Below are 15,769 nucleotides of genomic sequence, written 5' to 3'. Positions count from 1 at the left end.
GTTCATTCTAATAACCATATACATGTGGTAGTGCTTAGTTGATCATCTGCAAATGCACAATACACTATCAAAGTATCTGTCTGTTTCTTCAAATTATGGGCTGACAAATATGTAAGACAGTAATCATGTAAACCAACAGTTAGCGTTTTAATGGGCAAACTCATGCTTACTCTTACTTACTTCATCAAACCATTTATCTTGATTGTAACATAACATATTTTGTTTTTGATAGGTTATGGACCAGGCTCAAAAGCTGCTAAATATGGTATGTAAAGTGTTGACATAGTTGTATGCAAAAGTTTTAGTGCCCCTGGTACAATGACATTTAGTTGATTTTTTTTTTAAGAGAAAATAATTACACATCCTCTACAGAGAAAACACTTAAGCATGTTTTAACACACAATTACTGTGTATGTGCTAAATTAAACATAATACAAAATAAAACATAAAACATGTGGCCTATGCAAAAGTTATGGCACATTTCATAACTTTTCAGTATGTTAAATGTCACAAATAGAAGTTGTTCACTTAAAATTAGCAGAAAATGCTATATTTAAGTTTGTTAAGAGGATGCATTAACTTATTGTCACTTAGAAAAACAACAAAACGCATGGAATTCACTGCTTTTGATTTGGAAAAAAGTGCTTCCGAATTCACTAATGCCTTGTTCAGAAATGTCTGCATGCCTTTTTTGTACATTTATCCAGTTTACTGCTCTTCAGGTTTACCTGGAAGTGGGGGGATATTAGGAGCAGGAGGAGTGCCTGCCACTGGAACTGGAGGAGTCGTAAGCACTGGACCTGGTGGTGAGCAGGACATCTTAAGTCCACCTATCAGAGTTTTACATTTTACACCCAATTAAATGGTGTTACTGCTGGAAGCAATTTTATCAGTGCTGAAAACTTATGGATGAGACTGAGTTATGAAGGATTTATGTATTGCCCCTAACTGACATGCTTATGTCTAGTGTGGTCATAGACTAGTGATTATTCATTTTGTCTCTTTTGCCCACTCAGGAGTTTTACCTGGAGGCTTTGCAGGTGGTCTTGGTACTGGATCTGCTGGCCTTGGTGGAGTACCAGGCAGTGTGCCAGGTACAGGTTTTGGGGGCTATGGAGGTAGGTTTCTGAGAACTAAGTAAAAGTGATCTTTGTAGATGTAATAATGTTAGTTGAAGTTATCAATATTCAAAAGCCATCTTCTTCAAAACTGCAGGATATGGAGTTGGGGCAAAACCACCAAAGTATGGTAAGAGCCTTTTGGACGAGACCTCTAGGACTGTTTTAAAGTATGTTCAAAAAGTGGAGTATTGATAAGCACTGAAGCGAATAACTGCCAACTATCTGCTTCAACTAGGTCAACCAGGAGGAGGCTTCGGAAGTGTGTTAGGTGGAGCAGGATCAGTGCCTGGTGGTGTTGGAGTTGGAACCACAGGAGGAGGGACTGGAATTACAGCTGGCACAGGTGACAATAAACCACTGGAATTTTTTTCCATTTATGATTGTTTGATAATCAACTGGATAATTCAATTAATTAAAGCTCATTCATTAATGGTTTGTAGGCATTGCAGGTGGACCAGGAGGTGTAGCAGTCACAGGAAGCAAGGCAGATAAATATAGTGAGTTTGTGTTTCCTCTTGCTTATGAAATAGTGTGATGCGCCTTACATGTCTGTGAGTCTCACACTAGACAAGCCCATCAAGAATGTTCTCAATTTGACCCCAGGAGTGCCAGGCATAACCAGAGGAACACTAGAAGGAGCAGTCATTCCAGGCAGCACACCTGCCACGTCCACAGATCAGGGAACCAAAACAGGAGTTGATGGAGGTAGGGTGTTTAATTAAGTTTAAGCAGTTTAGTGATGTTTAATCAATTTGTTGATGTTTGTTACTTGTTGATTTTTTGAGGCTTTGTAAATTGCCCTCTATTAATCCATGGCCCATAGAAACAATCATTCAAAACATTCTGGTGACACATTATGAAAATGAAAGCTTCTATTAGCCATTAGTTTATAATTAACTAATTATGAACTGAATGAAGTAATGAGCTTCTACTAGAGATGGGCAATATGGCTAAATTTCATTGCTATCATGATCAATTACAGTACGCTTTTCGGAGCATATTGTGGACATCAACACTTAAATAACACTGACTAACTGCATTGCAAAGAGAATACATTTAGTTCTCTTTAACTGGATTTAGTATAATAAAAAATTATAGGAGTTATTATATAATACTTTGGTCATATCGCCACCCCTAGCATATATTGAATAACAAATGCACTAACTAAGATATTTAATAAATCAGACATTTGGATGTTTTTAAGTTCTTTAAGAGCTACCAAATTTGTACCTCATGATTATCAATGTATAGGGCCTGATATTAGAGGGAAAGCAAATAAAACTAAATGAAAAAAATAAATGAAATTAAATTTAACTCTTAGACAAAAAAACCTAAAAGACAATATTTTATATGAGTATGCAGCAACGTTATAATTGTCTTTCTTATTTCTTTGTTAAGTTGTACCTGGTGCAACAGCTGTGTCAGTCAATGTCACTGGAGATGAACCAGGTTAGTAACATGCTAAAGACTTGACATGCACAGTACAGTTATACTCATAAGATATTGCCACAGCAGTGTCAAAAGTGAAGCTAAACTTAAAAGGCTGTTTTATGAATTTGCTGTTTTCTACACAGGCAGTACTAAAGCTCCGAATTTGGGTAAGAATTTACTTCAGTGTCTTTTCCTGTCCTCATTCCCTAACAACCATTATACCAATGACTTAAAATGATTCATCTCAATCATACAGGAGAACCAGGTGGAACAATAGAAGGATCTGGAAGTTCCATTGGAGGTGGCCCAAGTGACGGTAGAAGCAAGTCACCATCTAAAATAATATTTTTATAAACATTAATTAATACAGTATGAACATTTTAAGTAGTTTGATTTATGAATTTCTGAAGTCATTTGCTCCTCATGTTTATTAATGTAGGTGTTACTGGTGGACCCGTTGAAGGAGATGGATTTGGTGGGGTTGCTGGGACAGGAATACCCATCGTAGCTGGAGCAAAGCCAGGTATTATTTTGCATATGCTCATGTTTTTTGGTGCTAAATAGTCATGTGCGAAAATTAAATCCTGCTCTGATTTACACTAATTCTAAAATTGAACAGCCAGGCTTAAAATCTATACATTCTAAATTATGAACGCCTGAAGCACAAGTTCTCTATTATCACAGTTTACCACCAGTTGGCATTTTCTTTGTCAGTGTAACAGTGTTGTTACCATTAATTGTCAGAAGAATGTCATAATATTTGATGTTGTGACAGATAACTAGAGTATACTTACTGGCAACAATAACATGACATTGTTATAGCACTGAACAATGACTTATGACCGCATATGTCAGTTTTTCAGCATAGTTTAAGTAAAGTTTTATCTGTGAACCATGAATCATTCAGGAGGCAAGACTGCAGTGATATTGTAATAAGAGAATGCTCAAGGAGTCATTCCATTTCTGGAAGATGTTGTAGTGCATATATTAACATGGAAAAGATCTGAACATTCTAGACCACATATAGTATCTTCATTTGATATGTTCTTCAAATGAAACCTCTAGCAATAATAGGTATTTCTTGGAAATGGTCATATAATGTGTACACTCAAAGTATAAATTAATGTACACTTATCTCAGTTAAAATGTGTTTTGTAAAGCTTCTTGATCAAATATTGATAGTTTTCTGTTTCCCATATTTCAGATGGTTCAGCTGGTTCAGTTCCAGTTTTGATGCTTAATCTTCATTAAGGAGAAGATTAATAAAATATTGTTAATCTGTTAATCTGCCTGTTTCTATCAGATTTACCTGTGGGCTTTTCTCCATTTGCAGGTGGAACAGGAGAGCCAATACCAGAAAGTAAGACTTTCTTATATCTAAATAAAAATAAAAATAGAGGTTTTACAAGTTCTCAACATCTACATGTCACAGAAAGAGATCTTTAATACTGATTGTGGTTCAAACTCTACAATTTCTATGCCAAAATTTTGCTAAAATATGGCTGCACAGGGGTAGCAGTGAAGAAAACACACTGAGTCAAGCTTACACGCATATACATGATGTGTACTGACTCTTTTTCCCCTTTTGTTTTAATAGCTGGACCAAGTGTGGGTAAGTATCAGTATTAAGTGTTCACTGTTTATTCTCAAAAACTATGGGGGGCTCCCCCTGGTGGTGAGCATGAAGTTCTCAGGTTTCCAAGGTGCATTCATTCAAGTTCTCTCAAGATGTTCACTCCTTTATTGTTTTTTGTCCTATATCATATTCTTCTACTAAACATTTCATTTAAACTAACTCACTAACAATTCTAAGTAAGAATTGCTCCTAAGTAGTCTTAAATCTTATCACTTCAGGTCATGGCCACTTCATCAGTAATTGGTGTTGGGACTGATCATGATTTTGGGGGCAGCACTTGTATAAGTATTGCCATTGGCATTGGTACTGATGGCAGTGTCAATCTTATGGGCCAAAATTAATGTCTGCCATTAGCTCCCAAAAAGTAAGAGGAGCTACCACACTTTTGATTACAGCAGATATTTCTATCACATTAACAAAAGTTTAAGTATGGCATAATCATTTTGATGTAAACATTTAAGTTAACTGCAACATGGAAAATGGCATCCACACTTGTAAAGATGGCATTTACATGTAGGGACCTTTCTGAACATATACTGGTCCTGTGGAATATTCCACTTCACCTTAATCAAAGTGGTACAAGATTTTCTTCCAACAACAGCGATATATATATATATATATATACCACACTGAAAATGTGTTTTATTTTCATTTAAACCTGGAAATTTTTACATTTTGAAAAAAGTTATGACAATTAAAATTAATGACTAACATTCTGTATATTTCCATTATATAATTAAAGAAGTATCTGAGGGTAGATTTAATAGTTGTTTAACACATAAACCTCTTCATTAGATGCTGTTGTTGGGTATTCATTGTTCTTGTGAAAGATACAAAAAGGAGAAGTAGTGAGCCCCATAACTTCACTTCAGTAGCTTTTTGCATAGATACTTATTGCCTGTATATCACACATTAGAATCACAAAGGTTTTGCACAGAATCTGAAGGAAAATGTTCTTGTATATTTAGGTTTTTATTGACAATGTGAAGCTGTGGAAAAAATCCAATGTTTTTTTTAAAGTGCATGAGATCCCAGTGGTTATACATACATCTACAGCTATTAACCCATTTGTAAAAATGGTTATGATCAGGATTTTCCTGTGAGGTATCATTGAGTAAACTGAATGTGGTCTTGCACAGGTGGAGTTGGTGAAGGTCTACCAGGAGCCAAACCCCTAAAGCCTCCAGGTATTCCAAGCCCCTTTACCACAGTTTCAGAATACTTGATATGGCATTTAATTAATTCACTGCTGTTTGTTAGTTTCAGTGATACCAGAACATGCAATGAATTGTCATGTGTACTGTAGGTGCTGGAGGTGGTGTAATAGCTGGACGCGGGGACACTCCAAGCACTATTGGTGGAGGACCACATGGAACTAGAGTTGGGCCTGGTGGTGTTGGTGGAGGGCCTAGTGGAACTGGTACTGGACCAGGCGGGGTTGGAGGAGGCCCAGGCGGGGTTGGAGGAGGCCCAGGTGGGGTTGGAGGAGGCCCAGGCGGGGTTGGAGGAGGCCCAGGCGGGGTTGGAGGTGGCCCAGGCGGGGTTGGAGGTGGCCCAGGCGGGGTTGGAGGAGGACCAGGCGGGGTTGGAGGTGGCCCAGGCGGGGTTGGAGGTGGCCCAGGCGGCGTTGGAGGTGGTCCAGGCGTGGTTGGAGGAGGACCAGGTGGGGTTGGAGCTGGCCCAGGTGGAGTTGGAGCTGGAACAGTTAAACCACCCAAAGGTTATTAATCACTTTATCTACAAATTCTCTTTTAAATGTACTTAATTAAACTGCATTACACACATCTTACATATCACTGTTGTTGGAACAAAACCTTGTATGTCCAAACTTTACAGGGGAAGGAAAGAAACTACTTTACTTTTAATGTAAGTCGAAGGAACCAGACTTTTTTCAGTCATTTTGGGTATTTTCAAATTGTGTCAAAACTGAAAAACATCAAAAATGGAGATTCAAGGTTTTGTTCCGACAACAGCAATATATATTTATAGCACTGTGCAAAAGTCAGAGACCACCCTTCATTAAGTTCATTCCCAGTCAAAATTGCAATCAAGTACAAGTTATTAATATTTCAAATGATGTTTCCAAGGAAATTAGTTACAAGGTAATGCAAAGTCAGAAGAAAATGAGGTAAAACATTTTTTATTAAAAGATATAGAAAAACATGGGACTCCTAACAACCATGCAAGAACTGGTAGACCACCAAAACAGTCACCATCAGATAAACACTGCTTAAATGTTTCATCTTTGAGAGTTGGGAGAAAACACAGCTCCACTCTTGTTTTAAAGCTAAAAAAATCCACAGGTGTTTTTGTCTATCCTTCTACTGTGAGAAGACAACTCAGTGCTATTAGTCTGAAAGATTGTGTAGCTGCTCTTACTGAGAGAAGGAAAAATAAAGGAAAACAAATTGCAGATCATACAAAGAACTACTGCTGTTCTTTCTGAGCAGTTTCTTTCTCAACACCACAGAATGTGTTTGGATCTTAAGAAGCAGAAAATGTAAGTAACCTCTAAGACTAAACGTTGAAAATATGGAAAAATATCCCTGCAGATTTCTTTGAAAACTGAAAGCAAGTCTCCTGAAAAGAATGGAAGTTGTAATAAAGGAAAAGGGTGGACAAAAAAAATCGTTTGAAGCTTCTGTGTAACTTTTCCTTTAATATTTGTAGTATTTTTGCTTTTTACCCAATACTAAAAAAAATTTACTTTGGTCTGGCTTCAGGTTATGGTAGTCCAGGTGGAGGAGGACTCCTTGGTGTTGGAGGCATCGGTGGCACTGGAGGCCCAGGTGGAGTTGGAGGACCTGGATTGACAGCAGGATCTGGCTTTTTGCCTGGAAGCAGCAGTCTCCTTCCAGGAGGTGCAGGAACAGGAACTGGAGCACAGAAACTTGCTAAAAGTATGCAAACCATTAACTGATCAGTGATTTACACTAACAATAGCCCAGTTTCTCATTCAAGGAAAAAAACTAGTCTTAAACTAGATTACAATGGCAACCTTTTTTAGTCTTTGGCTTAGGTTTAATCTGCAGCTAGTTAACCGCCCCAAGATGTTTTAAAAAAATCTGAAATCTGTTTGAAAATTATCAGGCCAATTGTGACTCACTACATTTAAGATATAACTAAAAAGCCAAATATTATTTAGTCATCAAAATTCATGCTGTATCGCACAGTCTTAAAATACAATTAAGAATGTCTGTTATAGAATATGTAAAGCTTATATACATGATGTAATCAGTTATTGTGTTGGAACAGTTTGATTCTTCTTGTCAAGATGTTGCCTCTGATTGTAGGTTATGGAGGAACTGGAAGTTTAAGTTCCAGAGGATTCTTGCCAATAAATGGTAAGTTTTCATGACCTTTTCTGTATAAAAGTCAACATATCATAAAGCCCTTCTGAATAACAGTAAAAAGCATAAAGGAGACAGGAGTTCTCCTTTTTAAAAACTGTTCTCCTTCGTTTTTAGAAATTCGGAATAGGACCTCTAGTCTCTATGCAATCTTTCAGTGAATGTTTTGAAGTGACCTATAGATTCGCTGCTATTTTCCAGGTCTAAGGTTTCCTAGTGGAGCTGCTGTGGGGAGCAAACAAGGAAAAGGTATCCTTACAAAATTCCAAACGGAATATCCAAACAGTTTAATCTAAAATTCATTATTTATGAAGATCTGAATGTTTTTATATACTTTTGATGTAATTTGTACTCTTACATTGATCTCAGCTTATGGAGCACTAGGCAGACCTGAAGGGGCTGGTGCTGGGGGGCTCGGTGGTGCTGGAGGCCCAGGCAGTACTGCAGGTGGACCTGGTGGTTATGGAACAGGACCGGGTGGCTATGGGACAGGCCCTGGTGGACTAGGTGGGCCTGGTGGAACTGGCGGTGAGTTTGTGCAGTGTTGCATAACTTAAATACAATATGAAATAGGGCTGTAAAACTCTCACGACAATTCAGTGATGCCACAGCAATCAAACAGAGCATAATTGGACACACTCTCCATCTCCCCTCTTCACCGAGCACAATGCTACCTAATGCAGGTGTCTGTTAGCTGATGTCATAGAATAGACAATTAGCCTTCTCCTTCAAGCATGTTGGGCTGTACATTGACATTGCATTAGCAGCAGAAAAGATGCAGTGGTTGGCTTCACGTGTCTCAGAAGAATCATGAGGAAAATTGGGTTAAAAAATACACTGAATACAGGAACTCCAGTACACAGGAGGAACCACCGTATTGGATTAAACGCAATAAAATAAATATTTTTGTTGAATTGCCACCTTCAGATTGAGGCACAGATGGATTTTAACTTGTTTATTCGAGACCCATTGTTGCTGAAAACTAATGGAACTGACCATCCTTACTTAGATACAGACTTACTGTTGACAAAGATTACAAGCCATGATATTCCAGTGGTATCTGTAGCTACTAATAAAGATCTGTTTTATAGGTCTTGGATATGGTCCTGGAACTGGGATACCTCCTAAAAGTATGTTGTTAGCATCTTTACTCTATATGCTAATGGTAAAGAAAGAAAAAATTCAAATGCAGTTAGGTTGTGACACAGCTGCTATTTTTTTGTGAAAATAGGCTATGGAGTAGTTGGAGCTGGTGGAGTTGGTGGAGTAGGAGGCCTAGGAGGAGTAGGAGGAGGGCCTGGAGGTGTTGGTGGTGGTGCAGGAGGAATTGGTGGAGGTCAAGCAGGCATTGGTGGAGGACCTGGTGGAGTTGGAGGAGGACTGGGTGGTCTTGGTGGAGGTATATTACATTAATAATTAAAGTACTCTCCACACATTCAGAATCACCATTCAGAAGTTTAGATGAACATGGCTGTGAGCATGAAGACCAAAGTTATAATAAAATTATTATTCAAGATGCCTTGTGTTTCAAAAGTTGTGATGTAATCTTGAGACCGATAACTGGACAAAAATGTATTTTGTATACAATGGGGTCCAAAAGTCTCAGACCACTAGTGATTTTTTTTTTTTAATTTAATACAAAATGATTAATTACAAATTATATTATCGGCCTAATAAATTAGGCAGGTAAGAAAAACATAGTCTTTGAAATATTTATATTATATCACTGTTATCAGTTTCAGAATTCCTTAGCATTTGTTAAGTCCCCCTGTTGCTATAATGATAGCATGTGCTTGAGTTGGCATGGAGTTTGTACAAAAGCCAATGAATAGATTACATTTAGCTCATGTAAACATGTAACTTAATGTGGTGAATATCACAAATTTGCTTAAACCTACATCCTACATTTATCTTATTTATTTATTTTTTTATCCCTGAAGTACATTATTAACATATGTGTGGTTTTATGTACCAGAAACAGTCCTTATTTATTTATGCACATGCATTTTCCAATCTCTCTTTTTCCCTTAGAATTCAACAGGCTTTTTTTGTTACTGTGTTTGTAAGACGGATATATGTAAATAAGCTCTGTTCTGATTGACTGCCCTGCATTGTGCATCATTCCAAAAGCAATCAGGCCTGAAACCTTCCTACTAACTTCATTGTGAATGGGCTGGGCTAAAGTGGTGTAGCTTGATTAGATTGATCTATGTAAATGTGTTGGTTTTTGTGACCTCACAGAAACAAGGAATTCAGAATGGGCTGTTTTGTATCTGTGGACTGAGGCAGAACGTGTGGATATTTTTAAACTTTAACCTAGACAGAATTTTTCCAGAATCTTGAATATTTTTCTTCATATTGCTTTCTAAATTCTAAAACTTTCTGTTTCATTAATAAATTCCAGATTTCAAATATGGTCTCAGACATTTGGACTCCACTATAGATAATTACAGTATATCATTTATTCATTCTTGTTCATGGGAATATATGAGAGAAATATTTAATAAATCTGGATATAGCTTTTGGTGCCTAGTTTCTTAAATCTATTGTAGCTTATAGTCTCTTTATGAATTAATCTTACAACAAAAATGCTTGTTTCAAAAAGTTTATATTCTTAAGGCCATGTCTGTGAGTGGCAACACACCAAGATTTTGTTAATTTGCTTATTATTTGAATCAGGTGTGCTGGAACAGGAAAAACTAAAAAATGTGAAGAGCAGAGATCAGGAAAATCACCTTTACATACACTACATCATTCAGTCATATTTGAAATGGAACTGTAATATTGTCTAAGATTTGTGTATTTTTTTGCCTCTCAGGCTTGGGTTACCCAGGGGGAGCAGGACTCAGAGTAGGAGCTGGAAAGCCTGGGAAATCAGGTGCCTCCTGTTTGAATACCCACCCAGTTGTGATGATGGTTCTCCTCTGTCTGTGGTCGAAAATACATTTATTCTGAAACAAAACTGTTGTATGAATTTGAATATTTTCAAATTAAAGTATAACTTCACAACTAAATCCACTCTGGTGTTCCTTAAATGCTTGCTGTTTGACACCTCAGTGAAAATCTCCATCTGTGGTCATTTCAAGGGACATATTAGACAGATTAGGTATGTCAGGCAGAATAAGACATACTAGACAGCATATGTACATGGAAAAGAATGACACACATTAAACACACCATGACATGACTAATATAACAACTAACGATGGCTTTCATGATTCAAATGAATTTCCAAACTAGATTTCAGTGGCAAAAAATCGATGAGTGATGGACACATGGAAATAAAGAAAATCTGTCGCAGTAGAACACTGTGGTAGTACAGGTTCCTAAAGTTAGGAATTTCCTTACAGTTTCATGATGGGCTGATTTATTTTTATTTATTGATGACTTTTTTTTTTTATTGTTCTTTTTGTGTTTTTGCATCTGGAGCAAAACATTTAAGACAACTGTTAAAATAGAATTAACACTTAATTTGATCAGGTTAATTACTTTTCAGTGGGAATATAAATCCAAGAATAACAAAAAAAATCTTAATTTCATAAATCATGTGTAATGTGTGTTTGACCGACACAAACAGATGCTTCATAATTTCACCAGCTCTTAATTATCATAGCTATATAATGCAGATCATTATGATTAGCTTTTCAGCATCTTGTCTCTTTTTACAGGATATGGTGGTTTGGGTGGAGCCGGGGGCATCGGAGTTGGTGCTGGAGGTGCAGGTGGGATTGCAGGAGGAGGCCCTGGAGGTGTAGGAGGAAGACTTGGAGGAATAGGAGGGGGACTTGGAAGCCCAGCTGGAGTTGGTGGAGGTATGTTTGCAACTTTGAGAAGATCAAGCCAAACAGCACTGTTGTGAAGTAAGACTTAAAACTGTCAATGTTTTTGTGTTTTTAGGCCTCAGGTACCCAGGTGGTGCAGGTATTGGAGCTGGGAAGCCTGGAAAATCAGGTGCTGCTTATTTATTGTGTACTTTATTGTCTATTCAAGGAATACACCCCAAATCCTTATCATAGCATAACTAATACAAATATATGCTAAACAAACTGTAGTGAAGGACATATAAGGATATCTTGGGTATGATATTAAAGATCCAGTTCTATTATGTTGCCTCTCTCTTGTGTTACAGGGTATGGCACAGGTGCCTTGGGTGGTCAAGGTTACCAGCCAGGTAAGACATTATTCACATTTTCCATTTCTGCTGTGTTACAGGCAAATGCATTCTATTAAAAAGTTGTAATTATTGCACATATACAGTGGCTTGATAGGTTGTAAAGTAATGGAAGTATAATGCCTAATACTCATACAGGAGGTGGACTGCCTGGCTATGGTGGGGGTGGTCCTGGTGGTTATCAGCAGCCATTCCCAGGTAATTAAGATTACTCACTCTGCATGTTTTTAATCATAGACATCTGGCCACAGCTCATGAGTTCTAAAACAATAGAAATGCATTAAATGCCTTGTTGTTCTTTCCTGTCAGGCTATGGTGGAGCTGGACCAGGAGGAGCTGGAAGTGCACCACTTACACCTCAACAATGTAGGGCTTTCCTCAGTTCCACATTTCAGATGAAATAAAGTAATGAAGCAATGATCTACTTATCATATTCAAGAATATATGGTATTTTAACTGTAAATCAGTGTATATAGGTTGCTGTACCAAAGTCATTTGTCCAATTTCTAGTCAAAATGGCCCTTGCCTTTATTACAGCTTCCTGTCTTTTTGGGAGACTTGCTTTTAGATTTTAAAAGTAATCTCCACCTCCAAAGTTCAGTCTTAGAAGGTGGTTGCATTTTGTGCTTCTCATGATCCAAGTAATCTCTCAAAGATGAAAGCTTTAAGTGGTTTTGGTTGGTCTACCAAGTCTTGCAATGTTGTTGAGAGTCCTATTTTATCTTTTGATCTTTTTTTATTCTACTTATCCACTTATTTTCCTTTCATTTTCCCCTTCCTAGTGCACACTGAAGTCTACTGTCTAATCTTCTTGTAAATATCAACTGAAAAATGAGTAACTTTTTTTGCCATTTTGAGTAGAAATTAAACACAAGAAAGGTTGTCTCTGACCTTTTGCCCAGTACTGTATGTAAAACATTTTTTGGGGAACTTTAACCAAATTCAATATATGTTAATCAAATTTTACTACTGGCATGTTGCACATTGCGTATGCTTCTGTCCTGAGACCTAGATGACAAAAGTCTGCGAACAAAGTGCATTCATGTCAAATCGCTTGCTCTTTCAATGTCTGTAATTGGTGCAGCTACAACTAATCAATTTCTATGGAATGTTCTTTGTGCTTTTGAAAACTGGATCTTTTATACACTTATTGAATTGTCTATGCCTTCTACAGCCAAAGCAGCCAAATATGCAGCTCTCCAAGGCATTTTAGGAGGGTACCGAGGTACAGTGCATGTTTATAAATGCATGATTTAAAAAAATATATTGATAACATTGTTTTCCTATTGCTTTACTATTTTCCAAATTCTTCATTTGGATGATTAGTCATGTTACTAAGCACGTATACAGCTATTAGAAAGAGCCAAAAGAATGTTTCCATTTGGTCACTTCAGCTGTGTGTTTGACTACAGGGGGTACTGGGTGCCAAGGCAAATACTGCGGGAGGAGGAGAAAGTGAGCGTCGGGAAGAAGAGATGTGACCTCATAAACCAGTGGTGCTACTGCCTGATCTCGAATGCACTTTTGCATTAGTAGCAGGAAAAATACAAAAAAATCCAAGCAAAATGTGTTCTGTAACTTAAGAGAGAAGAGTTCAAGTTACTTTGCACACTGTCTGATTAGGTTCAAGGATCCAAGGTGTGCAGTGTGCGTTTCCCCGTGCACTCAGCGGCACAGTGTAAGCTCCCCTTATTTAATTTACACATCACATCATTACGGATTTCACTTCAGCACACCAGAAGAGGAAGTAACCTCTTCAATACTATCCAGTAGTTTAATGTTCATCTAAGGGTGTCACTACTTCATATCAGAGGTGGGTTAGTAACTCAGTTACATGTACTCAAGAAAAATTGCAATGGAACTTTATTACGGTGTGTTTTTGAAATGACACTACCTTTTCTACAATTCAAGTATATCTATAAGGAATGTTGTTGCTGATACTGTGCTACATTTTTATAGCTGTATAACTAACATTATCATATTGCTGTTAGAAATATTTACTAAACAAAGGATAAATAACTGTTGGACTGTGAGTGGCAAGTGAATGAGGAAATGTGGCCTGCTGTCGTCTTGCTGTTTGGGAAGTAGTTTCACTGCAGTTCTATAGGGAAGTCAGTGTACTCAAGACACTTATGTCCCTGGTCCTATTAAGCATCATATATAATTTAAAAGACAAAATTCTCATTTTCCTGTAATTAAAGTGTGATTTCCATTTGAGTTGGGTTTGTTTTTTTTTTTGTTTTTTTTTTGGCTAAGGTACTTTTACTTCTACTTGAGTACTGGATTGGGCTACTTTACCCACTTCTGCTTTTTTATCACTGTAAAAGGTCTTGGTGGCTTTCATAAACTGTTGACACAGTTTAAGCCATTTTGTTTCAACCACCATCTACACAAAGCACCAGAATTTTTACGTGTTTACCTCTGTGTGTTTGTCTTCCCACATCTAGGTTTGACAGCCTTGTTTTCTGCTCAGTGTCACTATCATTTCAATAGCTGTATATTCAAATGCACTGTCTAGGGACATGTTGCTGTTCCTGAGAGATGAACTGTGATAATGAGATGCAGTTGTCACTAAGCTAAGTGGTTCAGGCCACCTTCTCACATACTCATCATCTACTGTGACTGCTTGCTTTTTCTGTTTTAACACTGCCCAACACTGTTTTTGTCAAAAGGGGCTTATAATGGCCTGTTCATGAGTGTATGTTGGCGAATTGCTCATCTGAACTGTTGAATTCTAGAAATATTGTGTGCATTTTGGACACGTTTATTAACATCTTACCAACAAGAGTATTTTCTGCTGTATGCATTGTATTTCCAAAACACTGAGGATTACAAGTTGCCATGATACCTCAGGAGCTCAAACCAGTTCTCCTCTAGTTTCCCATATCAGTAAGACTCTTTTTCTAACCCTTACTTAGCCCTTTAACCTTTTTCCCCCACAGTATCCATACATTTAACCTTATTAATGTGTGAGTTCCTGTTCTTTGCTGACCGACACCTCTGTGTATAATTTTTAGTGTGTTTTGAAGTGAATTGCGTATTTGTATTTGTATAAGTGGAGATCTAAATTCAATTGTGCCCTGAAGTCATGGAAATGACAGTGCAGGCAGTCAGTAATATCCCTTTCCAGCAGAACTGCTGTGTTTACCTTCTGATTTTCACTTTGTGCTGTTGTTGCTTTGAATATCGCTTCAGATTTTGAGCTTTTTGAAAGTTATGATGTTTAAGATTTCTTATGTTGCATTTTTTTCTGTTTCATTAAATAAATTACAAAATATTTTTGTGTGCTTTTTCTGGACGTGAGTACAAACATGGGGCTCTCCCCACAGGTTTAGCTTACCAGCATTGCAGATGTCCTGCACACTACTGACAGATTGTTTTTTGTTAAATTCTTATTACAAGCACAAATAACAATATAGTTAAAAATGGTAGTTTATTACACTGCTAGAATAAAATTTAGTCTTCCAAGGTAGAAATATTGTAAATGTACCCTCAAATTTACCCCCTGATAGTGTACCCTGAGTAAGTGGAAAAAGTACACAGTATTCAGTTTCCCAGAGGAAAGCTGCATTATTCCTTTTTTATAGCCAAGTACCTAAATTTTACCTAACTAAAGGTACTCGAGACGTATTCCTGAGGATTCCACCACAATGACAGCGTTTGTACCATAAAAGGTATGGTTCTTCTCTGAGAGTGACACTTGTCCATTCTAAATCTCTGGTCTTTTTTGGACTTGCAGACATGCAGACTTAACATGCACGTTACTGAGAAAGCCGTAAAGGGGAACATGCCGACTTTCTGTGAACTTCTAGAGAGGCCACTTGAGATTCAGATTTCAGTAGACTTTGCTCATTGAGTTATCCAATAGGGAAACACATGTGATCACACACTGAAACAGAAAGAATGCCAAAAAATAAATACAAATTATTGTCTGACGGAAACAGCACAGACCAGCCTGCATTTCATGCTGGTCTAAGGTGGTCTATGCTAGTTTATGCTGGGCTAGTGATGTTTCAGCTGGTAACTCAGCATGTTTAAGCTGGGTGACCAGTCTACCAGC

The 15,769-nt window shown here is 37.5% G+C and overlaps 1 protein-coding gene across 1 annotated transcript in view; it reads left to right on the top strand.

Moving 5' to 3' along the window:
• The window catches only part of elnb (elastin b), a 35,158-nt gene extending 20,237 nt beyond the window's left edge, over positions 1-14,921 (top strand). The window contains exons 36-64 of the mRNA XM_037546104.1: positions 233-265; positions 723-806; positions 1,017-1,118; positions 1,216-1,248; positions 1,357-1,464; positions 1,562-1,618; positions 1,725-1,826; positions 2,520-2,570; positions 2,696-2,719; positions 2,809-2,868; positions 2,992-3,075; positions 3,886-3,912; positions 4,150-4,164; positions 5,328-5,375; positions 5,495-5,908; positions 6,912-7,088; positions 7,482-7,532; positions 7,740-7,787; positions 7,908-8,066; positions 8,630-8,668; positions 8,770-8,937; positions 10,357-10,416; positions 11,207-11,350; positions 11,436-11,489; positions 11,668-11,709; positions 11,848-11,907; positions 12,019-12,075; positions 12,884-12,934; positions 13,122-14,921. Coding sequence (XP_037402001.1) covers positions 233-265; positions 723-806; positions 1,017-1,118; positions 1,216-1,248; positions 1,357-1,464; positions 1,562-1,618; positions 1,725-1,826; positions 2,520-2,570; positions 2,696-2,719; positions 2,809-2,868; positions 2,992-3,075; positions 3,886-3,912; positions 4,150-4,164; positions 5,328-5,375; positions 5,495-5,908; positions 6,912-7,088; positions 7,482-7,532; positions 7,740-7,787; positions 7,908-8,066; positions 8,630-8,668; positions 8,770-8,937; positions 10,357-10,416; positions 11,207-11,350; positions 11,436-11,489; positions 11,668-11,709; positions 11,848-11,907; positions 12,019-12,075; positions 12,884-12,934; positions 13,122-13,168 — 2,399 coding nt within the window. The 3' untranslated portion in view covers positions 13,169-14,921. The remainder of the gene's footprint in view (positions 1-232; positions 266-722; positions 807-1,016; positions 1,119-1,215; positions 1,249-1,356; positions 1,465-1,561; positions 1,619-1,724; positions 1,827-2,519; positions 2,571-2,695; positions 2,720-2,808; positions 2,869-2,991; positions 3,076-3,885; positions 3,913-4,149; positions 4,165-5,327; positions 5,376-5,494; positions 5,909-6,911; positions 7,089-7,481; positions 7,533-7,739; positions 7,788-7,907; positions 8,067-8,629; positions 8,669-8,769; positions 8,938-10,356; positions 10,417-11,206; positions 11,351-11,435; positions 11,490-11,667; positions 11,710-11,847; positions 11,908-12,018; positions 12,076-12,883; positions 12,935-13,121) is intronic.
• Positions 14,922-15,769: the final 848 nt, after the last annotated feature.

The sequence above is a fragment of the Pygocentrus nattereri genome, chromosome 16, assembly GCF_015220715.1.
Source record: "Pygocentrus nattereri isolate fPygNat1 chromosome 16, fPygNat1.pri, whole genome shotgun sequence".
NCBI classification, from domain to species: domain Eukaryota; kingdom Metazoa; phylum Chordata; class Actinopteri; order Characiformes; family Serrasalmidae; genus Pygocentrus; species Pygocentrus nattereri.
This window is presented reverse-complemented; position numbering and strand designations above follow the sequence as displayed.